The sequence below is a fragment of the Salarias fasciatus genome, chromosome 3 (assembly GCF_902148845.1).
Source record: "Salarias fasciatus chromosome 3, fSalaFa1.1, whole genome shotgun sequence".
Lineage (NCBI taxonomy): Eukaryota > Metazoa > Chordata > Actinopteri > Blenniiformes > Blenniidae > Salarias > Salarias fasciatus.
The window spans coordinates 19,040,264-19,065,830 of NC_043747.1; the positions used below are offsets into that span (position 1 = coordinate 19,040,264).

General features: G+C 43.5%; 1 protein-coding gene across 1 annotated transcript; it reads right to left on the reverse strand.

Moving 5' to 3' along the window:
* Nucleotides 1-7,917: 7,917 nt before the first annotated feature.
* Nucleotides 7,918-24,828, reverse strand: LOC115386048 (Fc receptor-like protein 5). Its single transcript, XM_030088240.1, has 19 exons — nucleotides 24,808-24,828; nucleotides 22,335-22,598; nucleotides 19,850-20,113; nucleotides 19,465-19,740; nucleotides 18,688-18,972; nucleotides 18,296-18,565; nucleotides 13,886-14,158; nucleotides 13,499-13,774; nucleotides 12,439-12,735; nucleotides 12,086-12,346; nucleotides 10,002-10,244; nucleotides 9,792-9,899; nucleotides 9,641-9,656; nucleotides 9,463-9,551; nucleotides 9,257-9,310; nucleotides 8,891-8,953; nucleotides 8,513-8,572; nucleotides 8,242-8,307; nucleotides 7,918-8,126 (listed from the first exon to the last, which is right to left on the reverse strand). The coding sequence occupies exons 2-19, from the start codon at nucleotides 22,462-22,464 to the stop codon at nucleotides 8,119-8,121; spliced, it is 3,039 nt and encodes a 1,012-aa protein (XP_029944100.1). The 5' UTR covers nucleotides 22,465-22,598; nucleotides 24,808-24,828; the 3' UTR covers nucleotides 7,918-8,118.
* Nucleotides 24,829-25,567: the final 739 nt, after the last annotated feature.

Below are 25,567 nucleotides of genomic sequence, written 5' to 3' on the forward strand. Positions count from 1 at the left end.
ATCAGTCTTATAAATCTTGACATGAGACAAATTTCATGAATGAGGTCCTCTTCTGATGATACTGTTGGACTTCAGTTTCCCAGTGACACCGTCCCACAGTTTCCCAGCGACAGTCTCTCATCAACTAACTTTATCAAAACCATGATATAGCTGAACGGCGTTGGAAATAAAAGACCTCAAGATGGAGATTTAAATGATATGATTGTGATTGGAATAAAGCATAGACAAAATTTCCTGTTTCCTGATTAAACTGTTCAGTCCATGCTCATAAACAGTGCTGACTGTATCTACACAGCACAAAAAGCATTTAAGATATTAGAAGAATGTTTCACTGAAGCCTAAAATGTTCACTTTTTACTCTTGGAAATAAGTTTTTATTTTATTTTATTTCCGAACCTGTACTTTCCTACAGTTACTTCAATGATGGAGATGACGCAGTACTTTACTGAAGACAGATTTCTTGTTATAATGTATCATGTTTTATATATTGATCTGCCAGTTGAAAATATACAATTACTCCATTTTGATGAATTCAAATCCATAACAGAACTAAAAAAAAGCTTTATTCAAATTGAGTGTGTCCATAAAAGAGTGCATTCAGACCTGTAAATTAATAAAGTTCAAATACATTGTCTGCTAAAGTAAAGTATTTCACAAACTGTAAGAATATCCATAAACGGTCAGAGCACAGAGAAACGTGCACGTCCTCAAAATCTCTTAAAAAGATTGTTCAGAGACATTTACCAAGCAGGAGGAAAAGAAGCGGGGAACTGTGGAAGAAAACAGAAACTTTTCATGCTCATATCAGAGCTGAGGTTTTGTACCGTCACTTTTTAAAACGGTTCAGACCAGCTTTACTTCCTTCTGTTAAATCCACATGATGTGTTTCCACATTTTGACACTTCTTGACGGGCGACAGAACAGAGCATGCATGAAGAAACCGTGATAATTACTCCATTAAAACAAGACATCAGCAGTTATTTTCTGAAACTTTGTTATAAACGGACTATACACCCATCTTCTCTGCTGCTCTAACTGGGGTTTAAAGTAGGAAGACGTCTTGAAACAGGATGAAATGAATAAATAGAACTTCTTCATTCTTTTAAAATGTGCTGCTGAATAGTTAACTAAAGAGTTACATTGAGAAAAACAGTGTATGGGAAAAGATGTATTGAATCTTTTTTTTTTTTTTTTTTTTTTTTAAACTGAACTCCTGCCTTTCATTCTGAGTCACCAGTCTTTCATGGAGGAATTTTAATAGTTGGTGATTGTAGTGTTCACATTTGTTGAACTGATAAAGTCTCAACAAAAAACTTTTAAACCTCTTGTGACTCTTTTAATGTCGTGCAGTTTTTGACTTTACATTGAAGACAGTAAAGCTGTCCTTTCCTCTTATTCAGAAAACTCACAAAACTGAAGTCCACTTCCTGCTTGTGGCTTGATTTTGTTCACACCGCAGTGTTTCTGAGTGATGCTGAAACCAAGTGTCTGAGGAGCAGAGTTAACAATAGAGTTCAAATTACCAGTGGAGTGTATTATTTACATAATTATACTTTAATATATTACCTGCTGCGAGCAGCAGAGCAGACACCCCAAAGCAGCACACATCATAGCTGGGGACTTTAATCATGTGGACCTCAAAACGGTGCTCCCCAAGTTTTCTCAGCACGTCAAGTGTGCCACCAGAGGAGCAAATACACCGGACAAGGTGTACTCCAACATCAAGTTGGGCTACAAGGCTAAGCAGTTAGCACACCTGGGCCAGTCCGATCACATGTCCCTGCTTATGATCCCTGCATACACCCCCCTCCAGAAAACTGCCCCCAGCACCAGAAGGACGATTACAACCTGGCCTGGTGATGCCTCTGAGTAGGGCTGCACGATTAACCGAAACCTCATCGAAATTGAGGTTTTAACTCCTGCGGTAACTGAACCGCACAGGGCTGAGGTTTTTCCGCGGCATTTGAGTGACAGACCTATCCGCCAATCAAAACGTTCGAGTCTCGCATTCCGGGCCAGCGACCAATCAGAAATGACAACAGGAAGCAAGTATGTATGCACTGCACCGCTGCAGCTAACTAGCGTCAGGTTGCTAACAGCAAACCCTGCGTGTGCTCTGCGGTGTCGTGAGGAGCAAAAAGTTTTCAGTGTGACTCGTCCACGGTGTGAAAAGGACTGAGATGACAGCAGAGGAGGGAGCGGAGCAGTTGGTATTAAAAAAGAATCGTAGTTCAGTTGTTTGGACTGACTTTGGGTTTGAAAAAAAAAAACGACGTGGAGCCAAATGTAGATTGTGTCGCCGTGCAGCAGCCAGATCCAGATGAAACACGTCTAATTTGTACCAACGCCTGAAGACTCACCGCTACACATTACAGAAACATCGACAAGTCGTAGGTTATTCTCTCTCTCACCTGACAGCTCAGCCTTCATCCAGCATGTGGATGCTCTCATCTTTCTCCATGAAAACATGAAGCGCAGCCCAAGAATGTGAGGGAAGATGACCCAGAGTAGGATTACTAAACTGATTGTGATCTAAAAATATTACAGCAATAAGGATTAATTTTTTTACCCTTTATCTGTAGAGGCTGGCAAGTTCTTTTTTTTTTTTTTTTTTTTTTTTTTTTGGCGAGTTGAAGTTGGTTTCACAGTGGTGCCTATATGCGGTTCTGGTTTTTAATTTCCATTTATTTAACTTTGAAAATTGTTGTCTAAGAAATTTTCTGTGAACCATGCAAGCAAGACCAGTATTGAATTACAATTTCGACAGCATCGGGTTTTTATTATTTTGTTATTTAATTGAAACAACGCACTTTTTTTTTAAACGTGATGTAGACACGCATGGTCTCGGCTGCCTGACGCTTTGTCAGTTTAGTTTACATTAGGTTATTTTATGTGTCAACTTGAGCAAGACCATGTAAAAGTAACAATTTTTTTCTACCATAATTTCAGCTGTTTTCTGCAATTGAAAGAATAAAATGTGAAAATCGCAATTCGAATCGAAATCGCATTATTGGTCAGAAAAATCGCAATTAGGTTTTTTTGTCAACATCGTGCAGCCCTACCTCTGAGCAGCTGCAGGACTGCTTTGAAAGGACTAACTGGGACATTTTCGAACACCCAGACCTGGAGGTGTTCACGGACAGAGTTCTGTGCTACATTAAAAAGTGCACAGACAATGTCACAGTTGAAAAAAACCATACAGGTTTACCCGAACAGGAAGCCCTGGATGACCCAGAAGGTCCAGCAGCTGCTCAAGGAGAGAAACACCGCCTTCAGGGATGGTGACAGCACCCTGTACAGTGCAGCCAGAGCCAACCTGAAGAGAGGCATCAGAAAGGCCAAGAGGGACTACAGGAGGAGGATCGAGGATCACCTGGAGAGCAACAACAGCAGACAGGTGTGGCGGGGGGGTCCAGCACCTCACAAACTTCAGGGCTAACACCGGAGCTGCTGAGGGAGGAGCCTCACTGGCGGAGGAGCTGAACAGCTTCTTTGCCCGCTTTGAGACAGGATCTCCGGGGGCAGTTACATCTCACCCTGCGGTCCAGAGAGCCTCATACTGGTGGAGCACAACGTGTGGCGCACGCTGCGGGCAGTCAACCCATGGAAGGCAGCCGGACCCAATGGTGTCCCTGGACGGGTGCTGAAGGACTGCGCTGATCAGCTGGCTGGTGTGTTTACCAACATTTTCAACCGGTCGCTGTCCCAGTCCATCGTCCCACCCTGCCTGAAGTCTTCCACCATCGTCCCCCTGCCCAAGAAGCAACACATCCCCAGCCTCAATGACTACCGGCCAGTAGCTCTCACTCCAGTGGTGATGAAGTGCTTCGAGAAACTGGTACGGGGTCACATCACCTCATTCCTCCCTGAAAGTCTCGACCCCCACCAGTTTGCCTACAGGGCTAACAGATCGACAGAGGACGCTGTAGCCACAGCGCTCCACACGTCACTGTCCCACCTGGAGCAGCGGGGGACTTACGCTCGGATGCTCTTTGTGGATTATAGCTCTGCTTTTAATACCATCCTTCCTCTCAAGCTGGTGCAGAAACTGAGAGACTTTGGACTTCCACACTCCATCTGTATGTGGATCTACAGCTTCCTGTCGGACCGCAGGCAGAAGGTGAGGGTGGGAGACTGCACATCCGGATATGGTCAGCCTTAGCATCGGCTCCCCACAAGGCTGCGTGCTGAGCCCTCTGCTTTATTCCCTCTACACATCGGACTGTACCTCTGCTCACCCCAGTAACACCATCATTAAGTTCGCCGACGACACCACAGCAGTGGGGCTCATCTCCGGGGGGGATGAGTCTGCATTCAGGGCTGAGGTGAAGCAGCTGACTGGGTGGTGCAGAGAAAACAACCTGCTCCTCAACACAGTAAAAACCAAGGAGTTGATCATTGATTTTCGAAGGACTAAAACAGACTTCCCACCCCTTCTCATCAACGGGGACTGTGTGGAGAGGGTAGAGGACTTCCGCTTTCTGGGAGTCCACTTAGAGAAAGACCTGACCTGGACTATGAACACCTCTGAGCTTCTGAAGAAGGTCCAGCAGAGACTGCGCTTCCTGAGGGTGCTCAGGAAGAACAACATCTCCCAGAGACTGCTGGAGTCCTTCTACAGGAGAACCATCGAGAGCATCCTGGGGTACTGCCTGTGTGTGTGGTACACCAGCTGCACAGCGGCCCAGAGGACGTCTCTGCAAAGACATGGCCCAAAAGTTCACCGGCTGCCCTCTCCTCACACTGGAGGAACTGCATCACTCCCGCTGCCTCCGAAAGGCGAGGAAAATAACCCAGGACCCCTCTCACCCCGGTCACCACATGTTGAGTCTGTGACCGTCAGGCAGGCGGTACAGGTCCATTACTGCAAGAACAAATCGGTTCAGGGACAGTTTCTATCCTACAGCAGTTGGGATCCTGAACAAAGGCTAAATGGAATGACAATGCACTCAAACGATGGCAGTTTTTCTGCACCTGCACTGATATGTTATTTTATTTGCATTGTATGCATCTTATTTATTTATATATTTATATAGATCTTTTTTATCTACTTCATTTTCATGTCACTTATTTATGTCTTTCTTTGCACTGACTGAAGGGCTGCGCAATTTCGTTGTACTTGTTACAATGAAAAATAAAGTTCTATTCTATTCTATCTATTCTTATGTGTTTTAATTGTACTGTGTGTGAATGAACTGAGAGACTGAAACAAGGAGCGAGACCGTTCATCTCCACAGTAGCTCACCTCTTTTATTCGTGAGTGAAAACAGCTCAAAAGCATATTTTTCCCAGTAATATTTTTACATTTGGGATGTCGGCTATTCTCAGTAGAGGAGTATTTTCCATAAAACCAAGATGAAGCGGTGAAGAAGAAGAAATCGTTCATGACATTGAGAACTCGAATCAATGTGATTAGAAAAAAAAAATCATTCCAGCTGTGTCAAGAGAAACGGTGGAGGTTTTGAAGTTTCTGAATGGTTTAAAGAGGATTTACACAGGAGAAGTTTAAATATATCAGTTGTATCTATTCCATGAAAAACAATAGACTTATCAAATCCATGATTGCAGTTATTGATCATAACATCATGACAACTTATGCTGCTTATTGCGAAACATACAAGTGAATATTCACTATTTACATTATAAACAGAATATTTACATTACATTTGCACAAATGTGTGAGGGATGAAAGGAATAACTTCTGTAAAATAGATAATATCACTTAAAAAACTTAGACAATAGATGTATGAATGTAGAAAAAATTAATTACACGACCTTGTTTTTTAGCTGCATCAGTTGCAGAAACTTATTCCAGCTTTTCCTTTAAAGTCAAACCTTCTTGAAATCATTTGACAAGAAAAGAAAATTTACTGAGCAATTATCCAACATTTAGAAATTTGACAGTAACATAACCAACCATTCAACTAAAACTAACCACAGAGTCAGCTCTGAGTTAATGTGTGAGCTTCATGCTCAGTGATTGACTTTTCGAATAAAATATATTTTCTTGAAACTAATTTTTATCTTCTGGTCAAAACTCAGCTCAGCTTTCTTTATAGCGCTTTAAAAACGGTTTACAGTCAAGTCGGCACCACTCCAAGTCGACCCCGGCCAACTCAGCACCGCCCCGGGATACAGTCAACTCGGCATCAAGCCAAGTCGGCATCTCGCCAAGTCGGCCTCGCGGGCGGGGGGGGGCTCTCGAGTGGCCGAGTTGGTCGGTGCCGACTTGACTGTAAGCTGCTTACCAACTCGGCCAAAAGCGTCTTTCTTTTTTTTTTAATCACGATGGTGGATAATGTACCTGGGAGCTTCATGTTTGACGTCCGAGTAGCTTAGCTACGAGCGCACAGCGCTTAGCGGCTGTCTGGTCATGTGACCGGTCCCAAGGCATTCTGGGAATCGTAGTGCAGCGATGCCGGCTGCGCCGCGATGATTTGCAGTTTTTTTCGTGCCGGCAGCGCCGCTTCTCCTCACGTAGCAGGCAGGGGACTGGAGGACAAACTGTGTGGTTATGGTGACTGACAGGTTAGAGGTGGAGAATGGACCTGGAGCTTCATGGTTGACGTCCTGTTTGAACTGAGTAGCTTAGCTACGAGCGCACAGCGCGAGCGGCTGTCTGGTCATGTGACCAGATCATGTGACCGGCATGTGATCCGCGAACGCCGCATGATCAAACCAGTCGCCTGCATTATAATTTTATTATAATGTTCTCCACCCCTGAAGTTTGGTCAGCCAGTACAATTAGATTTACAATTAGATCTAAAACATGTAGGGTCACCGCTCCTGAGGACTGGAGGTTGACACGTGATTTAAATGTATACATGACGACCGTCATTTCAGTGAAATGAAATGTATATAATATTTTACCGGAGGGCTACGTTTATGAGCTTATGAACGCCAAGAAACCACATGAACAGCTTAACATGTACGACTGGTAATCGTTTGATATTACAGTCCCAGTTGCTATTATTGTTGACGCACACTAGATGGCGGGCAAACAACATTTACAACAAAATACATACTTTTGCAAATGACAATGTTTGTTAAAGAAAAGAATAATGACTGATAAACTAACAATGTTGATCAGAAATGAACAAATCAGCATAAGCATAATGCAATACAGGTATTATGTTGTGGTTGGGATGCAATACAACAAGTATGATCGAGTTCGTCATGCAGCTTCGGTCTTCCTAGGTTTCCACTGATTGGGTAAAAATAAATTAATTGTACTGGCTGACCAAACTTCGGGGGTGGAGAACATTACAATAAAATTATAATGCAGGCGACTGGTTTGATCATGTGGCGTTCGCGGATCACATGCCGGTCACATGATCTGGTCACATGACCAGACAGCCGCTCGCGCTGTGCGCTCGTAGCTAAGCTACTCGGTTCAAACAGGACGTCAACCATGAAGCTCCAGGTCCATTCTCCACCTCTAACCTGTCAGTCACCATAACCACACAGTTTGTCCTCCAGTCCCCTGCCTGCTATGTGAGGAGAAGCGGCGCTGCCGGCACGAAAAAAACTGCAAATCGTCGCGGCGCAGCCGGAATCGCTGCACTACGATTCCCAGAATGCCTTGGGACCGGTCACATGACCAGACAGCCGCTAAGCGTTGCGCGCTCGTAGCTAAGCTACTCGGACGTCAAACACGAAGCTCCCAGGTACATTATCCACCATCGTGATTAAAAAAAAAAAGAAAGACGCTTTTGGCCGAGTTGGTAAGCAGCTTACAGTCAAGTCGGCACCGACCAACTCGGCCACTCGAGAGCCCCCCCCCGCCCGCGAGGCCGACTTGGCGAGATGCCGACTTGGCTTGATGCCGACTTGGCTTGATGCCGAGTTGACTGTATCCCGGGGCGGTGCCGAGTTGGCCGGGGCCGACTTGGAGTGGTGCCGACCTGACTGTATCCCTTTAAAAACAACCACAGCTGAAAAAAGTGTTGTGCATAAATAGATGTAAAACCCTAAAAAGAGCAAAAAGGGCAATTGATCAGATCAGAGAAGTATAGATCAGAGTGTGTCTCTCTTTTCCACCTTCCTCAGTAAAGACATTGTGGAGACTCTCCATAAATCTGGATGCAGTTATCTGTTGGTGGTGGTGATGAAGTCTCCTCATTTAACTGAAAGGAAAGAAAAAGAAGTAGAGGGTTTGTGTAGATGTGGTTCCTGAAACAGCTCAATTCATGTCAACGTTAACATCTTGGTAAACATGACATTTTACTGTTGCTCAGTTACCGTGAGTGGTTTCTGCTTTGACTTCTGAATAAACTGTTTCTTCAGTGGCTGCTGGAGCTGTCCTCCCTACAAACAAATGTTTACATGGATTCATGTCATTATTTACTTAAAAAAAAAAACACGGTTGAATGTTCCATAAAGTTTGTTAACATTTCCTGAAGTTTACTGTAATAATAAATATTGATGGGAGGCGTCTCATTTAACTGTTTTCAAGACGATCCTGTTCAAAATATACATTACAGATGCAGAGGTGGATGCAGACGTCTCGTACCTTTCTTGCCTTTTGCTTTACGTTTATTGGGGAGGACTTGAGCATAGGTTACTTCATCATCTGAAATACAGAAAACAAAGCAAAAGAATGGATGTCAAACTCTGCAGGTGTTCACAGACCAGCATTTCCACCTTTATTTTCTAATTTGCTGTTGAGCGATTGTTAAATGTTTTAGTTCCAGCTTGGGAGAACAACAGCAGCTCAGTTATTTTTTATGTTCCATTCAAACAAATGTTGGAGGCTGAACATGCAGCGAACAACCCTGCTCTCTCTGTACAGCAGCTGTCTGCTGCTCTTTACCAGTTGGTTTAATATGGAGAACAAATGTATGTTTGACAGATCAAAAGACAGATCATCAAGTTTTGTTCTTGATCAAACCTTTAGATGATGTGGTCCTCACATCAGCATAAACAGTGCTCTCTTCTGGTTTTTTGTTCTTCACTGTGAGAATGAAATAAAATTCACTCATTGAAAGTAGACATATTTGTACCACTGGCTGATATTTTCATTTGCAGAATTTCCACTTTATAACATCCTATACTCACTATTCTTGACCTTTTTAAGCTCAATGGTAGAATATGTTACATTATCTGATTCACCTGAAATGAAGTTTTTCCGGTGAAGTTCAGAAACTGTCATTGAATCATTTACTTTACTCTGCTTCATGTGTGAAAATGTTTTTTTTCTTACTCTACTGTCAGTAGAATCAGTCTCTTTGAGGATTATCGTTCATCCAATACTCACCGTTCTTGACGTTTTTAAGCTCAACTGAAGAATATGTCACATTATCGGATTCACCTGAAATTCAATTTTAGATTTTTGAGATAACTGACTGTTCCAAACACTCTCATTTAATTGTTTATGTATGAGATGCAGTGATTGCTTCATAGTGATGAACATCAGTGAATGGACATCAATATTGTTGGAAAATAGTTTGTAATAAAGCTGACCTTGGAATGGAGAAGCATATGTGTTGCATTGATCTTCCAGCTGGTTGCAGCTGTGGTCTGTAGTTTGGCTCTGCTGTGAACTTTGAGACCTGTTAACCCTCAAAATATTTTAATACAGCAGAATCATTAACAAACAATTTTCGTTTGTTGTAAAGGAAGAAAGAAGCATCAAACCAACCTGTTGAAGCACCAGTCTGTGAAAAAGACATTTCAGATTCATTTCTCAAAAATCTCAGTTGTTTAATCTCTACTTTGACACATGATCCTGAATCAGAATATATCTTCTCAATTTGAAAAAAATTGGTGAAACATCAGAAATAAAGTCTTACCTTTTGTCTTTTTGGAGCAACACAACAGCAGCAGCAGCAAAATAAGCAGCAAAAGTCCACAAATTAACCCAATTGTCCACATCGGAAAACTTTGTTGCCTGGATACAACTGTAGGGATCAATGGGTTTTGAAAAAACAAACACATTATCACGAGTACCAATAATAATTACTACAGTCATAGTGACAATAACGAATGAGCAGATGACTTACATTGAACAGCCATCCAGCTTTGAGCTGATTCTCTTCCATTGTACTGACACTTGTAGAAACCTTCATCTGATTCTGACACTGCAGAGATCTTCATCTCTCCTCGTCTCTCATTTTCAATGAGTTTGTTGTTTTTGTAGAAAAACACATCAGAGGGAATATTTCCAGTCTTCATGACACAGAGGAGAGTTACAGACTCTCCCACAGGTACAGGATACACAGGGCTCACCAGGATAACGCCATCAGCTGGAAAACAAAGTTCAGTTCATTCATCAGAAGGTGAGACGATGAGGATGGAAAATACACACTAATAAGTTGGTGTTTTTCATCCGTCTGTCCATCTTCTGCAGCGCTCCATCATACTGAATGTTCCAGGCTGCTGGAGTTAAATCTCAGCAGACTCTGGGTGAGGGCAGAGGACACGCTGGACAGTTCAACACTTCATCACAGGACAGAAAATCAAACACATTCACATCACACCAGCTTTGATTTTCTTTCAATTTTTCTTTGTTTTTGAAATCACACTTTGAGCTGCAGTTTAGGGACCAAACGTCCTTTACAAATAGAGTTGCCAACCGTTCCTTGAAAAACGGAATCGTTCCGTATTTGGATGTAAAAGTGTGCGTTCCGTATTGAGCTGAAAAGGAACGCACTTTGTTCCGTATTTTTGTGAGAGTCAAAACGTGAGCAATGGAACATGCGCTTTTTTATGAAAACTTACGGTAAATTGTTCACCGGCTCTCTGACGTTCTGTGGCCAATGAGCTGACAGAGATGGCTTGACAACACATCTCATTGGTCAAAAAAGACCGTTCCTTGGAGGCTACGGCAGTTCATTGGCCAGTAGTCAGTTTGGTCACAGAGCGCATGGGAAGAAGTAAATGAAAACATTAAAGCAGTGCGCAGCATGGCTTCCATAGACATGTAAGTTTGTGCCGTTTCCATATCGGATATATCATGTTTAGTTCATTGATGTGTGTCTGCTGCTGCAGACTGTGGAGTGTTTTCAGTTTAGAAACGGAACCTTGTTGGTTTTTTTGATCAGAAGGTTTTTCAGTTTTGATTTTGCACTTTTTTAGTTGAAAATAAAAAAAAAGAACATGTTAAAATCCAGAAGAGACAGCAGCTGTTTGATGTTTTTTTGCACATTTAGCAATAAATATAGAATGGAATAAGAATAGAAGACTTCATTAATCTCACAGTGGAGAAATTTGCAGGTGTATAGGCTCATTGAACCCACAGCGGGGTGCAAAAGTAATGAATGGTGCAATAATTAACAAGTTACAGTGCAAATCATACTAGGATTGATAATAGAAGCTAAAGACAATGAAGATCTAACTGTATGTACAACCTGAGTCTTAAAAATATAACAGGAAATATATAATATATACAATATATACAATACAATATGCAATATATGATGCAATATATAACTATACAGTATGATATAATATGTACAATATGTTTTAGCAGAGTGAATGGATGATAAAGTGTCGCTGAATTTCTTAAAGGGGGGGTGCGGGATATTATAATGTCCAGGATTATTGCACATATTCCACACAGTAGAATTGTACAGTCTGACAGCGGTGGGGATGAGAGGCCTGTGGTAGCTCCTTCCTGCTCTGAGGGTCTCAGTCGCCTCTGAGGGCGCTGCTGAGCTCCTGTACCGTCCGGTGCAGTGGCTGAGAGCTGCTGTCCATGATGATGATGATACTTGAATGATAACTGTCTCACTGTAGGCCTCAAATACAAACAGATCAAGCTGATCATGAGTTATTGCAGTCTTGCTACTGTAGGTGTAATGCAGTAGCCTATTGTGTTTTTATAGTCTGTAATAGGTATAACTGTGGCAAAATGCTGTTAGATATGCGTTTTTCACCCCCCAAAAACCCAGTTTCTTTCAGCTGCCCGCGAGAGGTGTTCCTTATTTCAATCTCTGGGAGTTGGCAACCCTATTTACAAATACAATCTGGGTCAACAATTTCAAGAAACTCTTTCTGTTTGAAACAGTCCTGATCAGGTAAAACAAAAAAAAACAAAAAAAAAAATGGTTCAAACTCCCAACGAGCAGAGAAAAAGACAACTCACAGTGTGTGGAGATATTGACGGCATTGCTGAACTCTGTTCCAGACTCACACCAGTACACAGCTTTTCTTGGAGCCTCATTCTTAATATATGTTGATCCATTGATTGTAGCTGGAGGAAGAAAGCTCAACAGCGAGTCGTCAGTCAGAAACTGGATCAGCCTCCACTGGGAAGAGTTTCCTTCACATGTCAGTGAGAGAGATTCAGAGGTGAAGTGTTGGACTCTGTCAGGATTCACTGTGAGAGACGCTGATGGATGAACACCTGGACAAAACACCAAGGCTCAGTGAAGGATGGCATTTCTATTGTGGCTGCTGGAAGACAACAGTTCAAGTGTTCCAGAAAGACAAACTGACCTGAAGACCAGACAAATGTGGGACGACTGTATTGTGTGTAAATCAGCGGATCCCCTCGTCCAGCTGAACATGCATATCCTGCTGTGTGTGTCTGTCCATGAACTGTGAAGGAATTGTTTGCTGTCCCACTGCTGGTACCAGGTAGAGGCTCATAGGTGTAGGAATCCTGAGAGTTTGGAACAGCTTTGAACCAGTAGAAGCTCCACCCTGCTGACGGAGGCTCAGTGTGACAGATCAGAGTGACTGAAGCTCCAGGAATCAACCATGATGGAGACACAGAGAGGATGAGCTTTAGTCCTGTAGGAGAGAGAATATTTTCTCAAATCAAAATATAATATATGTTGGCCTGGATTATAGGATTCATTTATACCTTGAATAAGTTGACAGATAAACATCAGTACTCTTTTAAACTAAGTACAAACTTCAGATTTCTGATTGTTTTCTCATCCATTCATGCTGCTTGATCTATCATGGAGTTGAAATCAGTTTAACACACACACACACACACACACACACACACACACACACACACACACACACACACACACACACACACACACACACACACACACACTTTGCAATACATTAACTTGATTCCAAACATGTTAAACTTCATATTCAGGTATAAATATAACGTTTTATCACTTTAAAGATGACTACATTTATAGTAAAGTTACACTTTAATATCAAGATTTGAACTCAAAATGAAGCAAAGCTCAACATGCTCCAAACACATCTCACACAAAAAGGAAGTGAATTAAAATTAAACGAAACCTCAGAATCTGAGCAGCATCTGTTTGTTTCCTTTGCTTTCATTTCTTGAGTGGTGAAGAAGTTTTGATACGACTTTTGTAAAACACCAAAACTCAAACAAGATCATCTATGAAGTTAAATCAGTTAAATCACTGTAAGAATGAATCATTCAATTGTTCATATCACTTCAATGGGTGGACTGGCAGCCCAACAATGTCTTATTGTCAGTTACATTATGTTATATTTTATCAGTTCATTATGTGAATATCAGTCTAACAAACAGGAAAAACCAGCAAACATCACTTACGTAACACTGACACTGTGAAGGCTTCACTCCATGTGGTTGAAGAATAAAAGTCATCTCTGCGTCTGGTTTTACATTCATACTCTCCATTGAGGGACTCAGAAGCAGTGAGTTGTAACATCTTTTCATCCTCGTTTGGAAGTGATCGTGAATTTCTCCTCCAGTAATACCTCCAGTCAGTCTTCTCTCCTCCCTGGACCTCACATGTCAGAGTGATCTTCTCACCCTGGAATATCTGAGACCAGCTGGGTTGTCGTGTTATGACAGGCTTGTTGGTGACTGTTTCCACCAGATATGAGGAAACAAAGACAAACACACACATTAGTTTCATCAGGATTTCTGTGATGATCAAGAAAACACATTTATTTTTAACAAAAATACTGAACTCACAAGTTATCCTAATGGTGGCTTCATCACTCATGTCAGAGAGATAACCTGATGTTTCTCTCACTCCTCTGCACCGGTAAATTCCTCCTTTAGATACCTGGGCGACTCGATTGTCCCCAACATTTGTTTCAACTAGTTTCTCCCAGCTGGTTAATGGTGTTTTTCTATAAAACTCATATTTCCATCCATCAGAGTCTCTCACAGAGCAGGAAAGACTCACTGAGCCTCCGACTGGGATGGTTGTGGTCCCTGATGTCAGTGTAGCTCTGGGTTTCTCTGTGGATGGAAAAACAACACACAGCTTTAATGAACTCTGTGAAATCTTCCCATTTCTTCATTTTCATGTTGATCGATGATGATGAATTTATTCAACAGAGACCAAACCACGTTGTGATTTGTGTTTATTTTAGCTTGGCAGTTTGTGAAGCTGAGAAACTTTAGTTCATGATTGGACATCGCTCGGGGCGTTCCACAGGGGTCAGTACTGGATTACAGACCCTTCATTCACAGTTGGATTATGACCACATTGTGATCGACTTTCGGTCCTAATTTGGAAGCCGTGTGGACAGTCTCAATGGTGCACAGTCCACCGTGCAGTTGTCTGCACAGTCACTTTTGATTCTGCTCAAACTGCAGCAGCCATAATGATCTGCATGCATAGAACACTCTACCATTGTGAATCCAGATTTTTTAAAATAATTGGCACTTGTATGACCGCCCGCATGGCTAGTGGGATTGGTGTGCGGTCGGTGCATAGCACTCAACTGGTCAGTGAATGTCTGTATGGCAGCAGACAGCACTTGTGCGACTGTCTGGATATTGAGTCATCCTAACCGCAATGACCGCTCACCAATTGCCGCCCGCACGCTTACTGCCCGCTCACCAATCTCTTTACCCATTCAACTGATCTTGCGGTTGGCACCAGCAATCCATTCCCCAATTTTTAATTTGCTTTGCAAAGTGGTGCGTTTGTGAACGTTCAGTCTTTTTTGGCTGTGGCAATTGTGGCCCTTGCTGCTGCGGAAAAAACTGAAACTGTGAGATCACAATGGCTGTTCGATTAAAGTTTCAATTGTGAAACATGCATTACATTAATGACATCTACAAAGTATTTTTTGTTCAGCGGGATTACAGGATCTACTGAGAACAATAACTGCACAAAGGTCTAAATGAAATGACTGGTTTGACAGGAAGAAAATATCACTGAATCTAAAGAAAACCAAACTGATGCAGTGTCAAAGGAATATTAAATCAACTGGAAATTGGCACTCAGAGAGCGCAGACCTCCGCCACAGCTCAAATCAGTCACCAACAACCATTAGAACACCATATATAATAAAGCAACATTGTGATCGGGGGTGTGATCGGAGCGGAGCGCTGCAGCATGCGGTGCCTCTGTCTGTCACCCTCTCTCCCTGTGTGTGTGTGTTTATCTGAAAAGGAAAACCGAAAAGCAAGATAATTTATGTTATTTTACTTCATTTTAATTTGAAAATTGACCGGATTCTCTCGTATTTTCCGTTCCCGACTTCCTGTGTGGAGCGATCTACTCTGTCCAGAAAGTAGAGAGGAGCGGAGCGGTCGCGGTCTACGGCGCGAGCCACTACGCACGGCGGTCCCCCACGTCTCCTGTATGAACCGTCAGATAGGTTAACAGGGGTGCCGATCTGACAGTCGGTGCGCGGCGCTTCTCACTTCCGCGTCAGAAGCGGCGCGTCCTGTGTGAACCAGGCGTTTGTCGCCCCCTGTTGGCGGGCCTGCCCGACCATGTGAAAGACTCCCTATCTGTCAATGATAAAGAATCCTTTAAAAAAATCCTGGATCCAGACAGTGATCCAGATCATCACCAAAATTTAATCAATTCTAAGTTAGCCCAAGACCCACCTTTCCACAAAGTTTCATTGCAATCTGTCAATTACTTTTTCCGGGATCTTGCTAACAAACCAACCAACCAACCAACAAACCAACAAACCGATATGATTACATAACCTCCTGGCGGAGGTAATAATCCAGACTGATGGGACTGACACTGTGAGAACTCATGAAGCCAAATTTCTTTGAGAATGAATAAAATGGAAATCTCAAGTTAAAAATGTAGAAAACAAATTTCATGAATCATTTAAATATTTAAGTAAGGCTAAACACTTTGTGGACCACAGTTCACTCAACATTTGCTACTGTTCAGTCATATATCCATATTTAAACGAATGTGTGGTGATCTGAGGTAATACTCACAAATGTTCACTACATTCACTGTACATACTGAAAAAAAGTTCCAGAGGAATCATTAACATTAACATTATAAATCATCAGATAACTCCCTGCCAGTGAAGATCCATCAACTATTTATTTATAAAGGGCTGGGGGTGTTTAGAACTTATGTGGGGAAATAAAATTTAACAATCCATGTAAAAGTACTACATTTGTATCGCACTTTTTACCCTGCATGGGAGAGCCCAAAGCACTTCACACTGCAATATCACATTAACCCGTTCACACCATACTCAGTGGTGGTAAGCTACTATTGTAGCCACAGCTGCCCTGGGGCAGACTGACGGAAGCGAGGCTGCCCATCTGCACCATCGGCCCCTCCGACTACCACCAACCATTCACTCTCACGCTACTTTCATACATCAAGGTGGGTGAAGTGTCTTGCCCAAGGACACAACGACAGTTTTACGCCTGCAGGAGCGGGGATCGAACCGCCAACCTTCCAGTTATGAGACGACCCGCTCTACCAACTGAGCTGGTGTCGCCCCAGTTGTAAAAACACCTTTAAAAACGTTTACAATTCCAATATGTGGAGTGAAACTGGATCAGACTGATGGAGAGCTCAGACAGAGTTTAACCATGAAGCAGTTCAAACTAGGGTTGGAAGGTAATAAGGTATAAGGCGGTGTCTTTCAAAAGCAACGGTACCAGTTTCAGTACCGTCACTGAAAAAAATTGCAATGCACTTATATAGAAGATAAGGATTAAATATGAAATATAATTTAGTCAATGCCTAAAAATGATTCTTTGTCCAGCAGCACTTATATGTGGTTGAATTTTCAGTTTTAATTTCACAGTAGTTTAATTTTGGAGACTTTTGATTAAGTTTATGAACATGACGTCATCACGTGACAGTGCCAGCGCGGGAGAAAGAGAGCGAGAGACAGAGAGACAGACAGACAGAGAGAGAGAGCGAAAGAAAGATGGCGAGTCACACACAGAGTGACCTGGTCCCAAAGAAGAACAGGACTGCAGCAGACCGGCAATATTTCGGGTTCGAGCTAACGAGAAGAGGGAGCCGGTATACTGACGAGGCAATTTGTAAATTGTGCAATACGAAGCTGATTGACTTTAATTGATGTGTGCGCGGTGCATTCTGCGCAAAAACTGTTCTGGATGGTTATGTTAATTGTTTTTTGTATTTGCACTTTTTAAGCTGTTGCTAATAAAAGTTGTTAATATTTTGCACATTATGTTGTTGTTCTTTCATTATTAGTGGTTGGTTTTAAGTTTCTGAATGGTGTAGGGACAAGTCAACAGTTTGGTGATGCTGTCTGAGCCTTGAGTTATAATTTTTTAATTAGTCACGGTAATACCGGATACCGGGGTAAAATGTGGAGACAGTATGACGGTATCAAAATTTGGATACCGCCCAACTCTAGTTCAAACAACAGTAAGAAAAAGTACAGTGAAGAAAAAGGTGGAACATGAAGGAGAAGTTTTTATTTGAACTTAGTGACTGAAGCTCCAGGATTCAACCATGATGGAAACACAGAGAGGACGAGCTTCAGTGTCGTCAGAGATTGTTTTCTGAAAGAAAAATGTAAAACGACTTGGCCTGGATGACATAATTCATTTATACCTGGAATGTGTTGAAAGAAAAAGAAAAGCCTCAGTAAATTTTCTAAAAAATTTCTGATTGTTTTCTCATCCATTCATCTTCCATACTGCTTGATGTATCACAGAGTGGGAGTACATTCAGGTGAGACACGCACGCACGTGTTGGGTTTCCCACTCTTGTGGGGACCTTCCATTGACTCGAAATTCATGTGTAACTCGTAACCCTGACCCGAACCCACACCAAAACTATGCGTAGCCCTGAAGAAATGTTTTTCCTCTTTTACTTTTTTCAGTAACAACAACATGGCCAAGAAACCGCTGTTTCCCCTCATGGGGACCCAAGAAATGTCCCCACAAATGACATTGTGCCTAGTTTTCCTATGTTGTGGGACATTTTGTCCCCATGACCATACGAAAACCCGCACGCACGCACGCACGCACACACGCACACACACACACACTCTCACACACACACACACACACACACACACACACACACACACACACACACACACACACACACACACACACACACACACACACACACACACACACACACAGATAAACTCTGATGTGACTTACTGATTACTGTCAGTGTGACGGTGTTGCTCCAATCTGTTGACTGTGCTCCTCTCAGCTTGTTTCCTTTACATCTGTATTCTCCCTGGTGCTGTGAAGAAAGAGCCTCCATCCTGTATTGGCTGACATTTGGTGGTTTGAGTAAACTGCTGGTTTCCCACTCATACTCCCATCCTGTGTTTCCTCCATCGATGGCACATCTGAGAGCGATGGTCTCTCCTTGGTAGAGCTGTGGTCTGTCGTGTTGCAGAGTCAGGGTTGCCTTGTTTGGGACTGTCCATGTTAGAAAGCACAAAACAGGATGAAAACTCAGGACAGGTGGATCAGACAACAACTAAAAGAATTTTATAACAACTTTATGTATTTGAATCTGCACTTCAGAAAATCCTCCTCACTTATTTTAGTGACACTGATGGGATCACTGTACTCTGTGTAGTAAAGTGGATCTCCTCTTCCTCCTCTTCCTCCTCTTCCTCCTCTGCACCAGTAACGTCCCTCCTGTGAGACTTCAGACTGACTCCGATACTCATCAGTATCATGTGTGTTCAGGAGGGAGTTTTTGGAGTCTCTGTACCAGAAGTATTTCCATCCAGCTGATGGATTCACTGAGCAGGTCAGCGTCACTCTGCTGCCTTCAGACATGTTGAATTTATTGGTTCCCAGTTGAGCTTTTGGTTGAGCTGTTGAGAACAGTCACAGAATAAACATGTCAACAGTATAAAGTCAGGTGGAGATGTGAGTGAGCCAGTGTTTCAGACTGACTGTAGTGCTGATAATAGTGTCAGTAAACATGTCCTGAAGTAAAAGATGAATTACAGTCAGTTGTAAACAAATAAATAAACATTCTGTCAATCTGCTTGGATCGAATTTTGCCAAGTTTAAAAAACTGTCAATTCATGTTTTACAATGTTATTTAGATTAATTTGACTCCAAACATGTCAAACCTCACATGTATAGTATGAAACAGATACATTTAAAAATGTAATATCCCTTTTATGACAATTAATCTTTAGTTAGTTCTGCCAAAAAAAAAAAAAACTATTCATGTACAGTTTATGGACTGAATTGGCAGTCATGCATCACAATATTAGTTAAAGTATGTTGGATTTTGTTATCTCATTGTCTGAATGTCAATCTAACAAACACGAGAAAAACCAACAAACATCACTTACGTAACAATGAGACTGTGAAGGCTTCACTCCATGTGGTTGAAGAATAAGAGTCATCTCTGCGCGTGGCCATACATTCATACTCTCTATTGAGGGACTCAGAAGCAGTGAGTTGTAACAACTTTTCATTCTCCCCTTGGAGTTGGTGTGAATCTTTCAACCAGTAATACCACCAGTCAGTCTTCTCTCCTCCCTGGACCTCACATGTCAGAGTGATCTTCTCACCCTGGAATATCTGAGACCAGCTGGGTTGTCGTGTTATGACAGGCTTGTTGGTGACTGTTTCCACCAGATATGAGGAAACAAAGACAAACACACACATTAGTTTCATCAGGATTTCTGTGCTGATCAAGAAAAAACTTACTGACGACAAAAATACTGAACTCACGAGTTATCCTAATGGTGGCTTCATCACTCATGTCAGAGACATAAAGAGAACCTGATGTTGTTTCTCTCCTTCCTCTGCACTGGTAAATTCCTTCTTCAGATACCCCGAGTCTGTTGTCCTGAACATTTGTCTCCCAGGTGTTTGATGATTTTCTGTAAAACTCATATTTCCATCCATCAGAGTCTCTCACAGAGCAGGAAAGACTCACTGAGCCTCCGACTGAGATGGTCGTGGCGTCTGGTGTCAGGGTTGCTTTGGGTTTCTCTGTGGATGGAAAAGGAACACACATCTTTAACTCTCTGAAAACTTTGTGTTTCTTAATTTTTATGTCAATTTATTTCTAAACCAACTTTCCAAAGGGGCAAAAAGGCAGTTTGCACAAGAAGTGAACAGCTGTTTCACTGAAGTCCAGGATTCACGTCACAGTGACTCCATTCTATCAGTGACTATAAACTCCGCCCCCTGCAGATGTGTCACTCCAAACCTTTGTTTCCAGATTAACTGATCACCTTCTCTGCATGGTTTGAGGTCAAAATACAATGCAGGCAAGGCTGCTGGGCCGGACAACATCCCTTCATGTGTTGTGAGAAACTGCTGAGCAGCTGAAGGATGTTTTCTGACATCTTCAACATCTGACTCCAGCAGGCTGTGGTTTCCACCTGCCTCAAAACTGCCACCATCATCCTGTCCTGAAGAAAACAAATCCACCCAGCCTCTCTGATATCCACCCGGTAGTTCTATAGTGATGAAATGTTTTGAACTCCTGGTCCAGCACCACATTAAAAACTGCCTCCCTGCTGACCTGGACCCACTATAATTCACTGACAGAGCAAACAGACCCACAGGAGATGCAGTTTCCACCATGCTGCACCTCATGCTGTCTTATCTTGAGCAGAACGCCTCCACCAGGCTCCTGTTCATAGACTTCAGCAGCGCCTTCATCCCACAGCAGCGAGTGGAAAAGCTTCAGCTGCTAAAGGTGGACAGCGACATGTGGAAGTGGCTCGACAAGGTTTTGACTCATCGAGCGCAGGTGGTCAGGATGGTGGAGCCGCACGTCACAGTCCGTCACAGTGAGCACAGGCTCCCTGCAGGGCTGAGCTCTCTGCTCTTCAGCCTGCTCACCTTTGACTGCACTGCCAGATTCTGCAGCAGCCACATCCTGAAGTTTTCTGAAGACACGGTGGTGGTGGGCTTCATCAAGGACAGCAGTGAGTCTGCATCCAGAGAAGAAGTGAAACAGCTGGAACTGCTGCAGTTCCCAGAACCCATAACAAGACACTGATGATGAGCTGCCTTCAACCTCTAACCCCTCAGCAGTCCTCAGAAAGGCTCTTCTCCCTCCACAGACTCAGGAGAACAGGCCTCCCCTCCTTCAAGGGCCCCGGTGAAAACCTCCTGACCGATGGCTTCACCACCTGCTGCTGCAGCCTGAAGGACTGGAAGCAGCTGAACAGACTGGTCAAGACAGCCAGTCAATCATTGGTTTCCCCTCCCCTGCCTGATGGAGCTCCACCAGCAGCGCTGCAGCAGTAGAGCCACCTCCACCATCATGGAGCCGCTCCACCCCTCCCACCACATCTTCTCTCTGCTGCCATCAGGGAGGAGACGCAGCAGGATGAGCTGAAAAACTATCAGGAAGCTGAGGAGCTTCTTTTCCCAGACTGTTGGACTGATCAATGGACCGAGACACACACACACACACACACACACACACACACACACACACACACACACACACACACACACACACACACACCCTGGACAGCCAGTCACCTGTCAAGTCAAGAGTTTTCAGACACTTTGAGAGATTGAACTGTTTCAAACTGATTTTATTGCTACTTATTAGTTCATGATGATGTCTATATTTTATTGTGCTGTGTACTATTACACTTAAAGTCTCTATTTCACTGCAGTTACTGATCAAGAAATGACATTTTTGGATTTTTGTATGAAAATGACAATAAAATCTTAACAGCATAAAAGAACAACCAGACACACGGCACCTTTAACAGCAGAATTCGATGGAAAAATATTAACAATTAAATACTTCTTGGGAGGTGCTGAAGATGAAAAAACCTTTTCTGATGTTTATATTCAAGGTCCAGAACTAAAAATGTGTAAACATTTGTAAGTTTGAACGCCTGAAACAATCACACTCTTTCAGTGAAGAGTCTTTTTAGTTTATGCAACAGCAAAATCATTAGTTAAAGGGATGCTTCAACATTTTGGCAAATTGGCCCATTTAGCGCAATTCCTTCATCATTTCAAACAGCATACTTACTTTTTTTGTGAGGGCGAGCTATTGTTTATCCAGAGGTGAGTCGGGGAAGGTTTTGAGGACAGACACAATGGAAGTGAATGGTATTTTTGGTTACCCTAGTCAAACTCATCAAATACAAAATCCAACAACCCCAAAACACTTTGGTGGACACGTTATAATCTGCACATTGTTGGCCATGTTGATAAAATGTTCAAGACTCACCTGCTGTAGTGAAAGAGACGGTGTTACTTTTCTCTGTTTCAGACGAACCCTTGCGACGAGCAACACAAACATATTCACCACCAAGGTGTGTGGATGTTATATTGAATTTGTAGTAATTAGTTGTTGACATTAGCTGACATTGTTGTTGATCTTTGTTGAAACAGTATTCCCAGTCTGCGCCTGCTCCTTCAGCGTCACATGTCAGAGTAACAACCTCTCCAATGAAAAGAGTCGACCAGCCAGGGTCAATCTTCAGCACAGCACCTGGAAATAAATAGAAAACAAAGCACACAGGCAGCGCTGGAGTCCTCATACAAAACCCACACATGCACAGGGACAACATGCAAACTCCACATGGAAAGGCTCCCTGGACTGGACAGTTTTCACTCTTACCCCTTTCACACTGGCCAAAAAAAACCCTGTTTAAACCCGCTAATTAATCGGCTCCTCATGACAGTGTCAAAGGGACTTAAGGCAACTTTTCAAAATTTACCTCAGTGCTGCCGCGATAGGTGCTGCGGGTAACTGCAGCCACCAGCCAAGGCAGCACGGGAGCGCGCACAAACATTTTACAGAATGTCCGTCTTCACAGCGCTGCACCGGGGATGCTCCTGCTGTTTACTAAGTCGCGGATTACTGCAGGACCACAGCGCATATTATGTGATTTTTGTAAGCATCCATTTTCACTCCCAAATGCAGCTGAAGTTCCCTCCATGAATCAAACACATATCCAATATTTATTCGCGTGCCTGCCCTGCTTCGGTCATATTTTTTTTTTTTTGACTCACGAGATAACGCTGATAATAGGGCTGCGTTAAACGATTACTTTTGTAATCGATTAATCTAGGAAATAGTTCTTCGATGCATTGATTAATCTAACGATTCATTTTTAATTCCGTCGCGGAGCCCCTCTCCGCCTCCGTGTTTATGCGGCGGGTCCCTGCGTGCTCCGCGGCCGGCACGGAGCGCGTCTCCGCCTGGTAGCAGAGATCCGGAGCTCTCCCGTCAGCCTCCGTGGGGCAGCTCCACTCGGCCCGTGGAAGCCGCGGCCTGCTTCACGTGCCTCCGTGGAGCAAGCCGCGGCGCGGCAGCTCCGGATCTCCGCTCCCGGGCGGAGACGCGCTCTGTGCCGGCCGCGGAGCGCGCGGGGACCCGCCGCATAACCACGGAGGCGCGTGAAGCAGGCCGCGGCTGCTGGAGCTCTCCCGTCGCCGCCGTGGAGCAGCTCCGGGCCGTTTACCCAATCGACCCCAACTCAGCAGGGAGCGCTGCTGAGACTGGCCGCCTGTGAGTGCTTTGGGATGGGGGAGGGGCTCACGCAGCAGCCGCTGCTTGCTGAGAACAGCGGAGACGTCCTGTCACGTCTCCAGAGCACCAGAAAAAGCCGCTAAATTTGTCGCTAGTTACTTTTGACAAAAAAAGTCGAAAAGAGGCTTTGGAAAGTCGCCAGATTTTGCGAGAAAGTCACCAAGTTAGAAACACTGCCCGCCCCTGATCCCAGCAGTGTTTGAGTCCGTGTCCACGGCGGCCATGTTCTTCCTGTTCGGCAACGCGCATACAGCGTCAATTTACGTCACGTCCCCACGATTGCGCGGGAAATTCGGACCCCGAACAGCAACAAATTATTTGGCACACAGCCTGTATAAGGCAACAGACAGATACGCGGATTGGCCTATTATTTTAGGTTTTTAATGCTTCACGACCCATTAGCATTGAATAAAGTGGAAATGCATGTGTACTTTTTCACAAATCTTGCCTTAAGTCCCTTTAAAGTGTTCACTCAGCATTTGACCCGGGTTTTTCAACCCTGCAATCGACGCGGGTTTTTAGCAGGTCGCTGCTATCGGCTTTTTAGTGGGAGGGGCGACAGGGAGTGTGAAAGGCAGACGCAAGTCGACACAGTAACTTACGTGATGACGTCGATGCAGCGCGGCTACGTTAGCGCGCGAGTTGTTGTTTCTGGACACAGCGTGAGATTTCCTTCGTCAAGATGACCCAGTATTGGCAAGATAGCGAGACCAGAGAGCTCCTATCGATCCGTGGGGAAGAGGAGATTTGTCTACAGGTAACGGGGACTGAGCTCTAATCCGTTGTTTACTTTCGCTTTGCTCCGTCGCGCTGATGATGTCATCAACGCGGGACACTATTGGCGCAGGGAAACGCAGCGACTCGGCTCGCCAGCAGGCGGGTCTGCAGGCAGTGTGAAAGGACTCAAAAGGCGATTATTAGTAGGTCGAGAACACGGGTCGACCTGCTAGTTGCAGTGTGAAAGGGGTATCTGAGGTGGAGCACCAGCCAACATGCATCCAGTCAAAACACACTGACTCCTGTAGAAGTAACTGATACAACAATTACATTTTTAAAGATTCTTCTCTTTCAGTTGTTCATGTTTAAACAATGACAGTGAAATAAATATCAATAACTTAAATAAAAGGTAACCGTAACAAAAGAGAGGAGAGTGTAAATGAATCACCTGCAGCACAGCCTCTGCAGAGCAGGACACAGAACACTGAAATAAAGATGAAACATGAAGACATTAGAGCAGCAATACTCATTGCACATCTTGCGAGCCACATTATTCGTTAAGCTTTAATTGGTGGCTGGCATGGTAGCTTATAACAATATGGTAACACAGCCAACACATTTTTCTAAATGTGTTACAAAGATGCAATGAACACTACACTACAGACGTGCAAACATCTGCATTATACTTATTTCACCTCAAGTTAATGTTGTTTTTCAAAGGGGGGCAGTGTCAAACCTGGCAACCAGCCTGTTTCCGGTGACACTTGACAGCAGCACATGCTTGTGGGACACTGTAGCTCAGCTAGCCGGTGATGACAATATAACGCAAAATGGATCGGTTTGTAATTAAAAAAGGACAAAAACCAGATGGACAGACGCACGGTGTTGTACGGAATAATGAGGATAACGAGGCTGAGGAAGTAGCAAACGAAAATCAACATGAAGACGCAGGAGAGGGGACAAGCGGACAAACGCCATGTAAGGTATGAGGCATACAAGATGAGCACAGAAAATTTCAAGAGAATTGGACTGACGATTTTTTATTTGTTCTTCATGGCATGAACCCTCTGTGCTTAATATGCAAACAAACCCGCATTGGTTTCAAACGGAGCAACTTGGAGCATCATTTCAAAACTGCGCATCCAAAATTCAATGAAAGTTATCCGCGTGACAGTGAACTCAGAAAGAGGAAAATAGCACAGCTCACC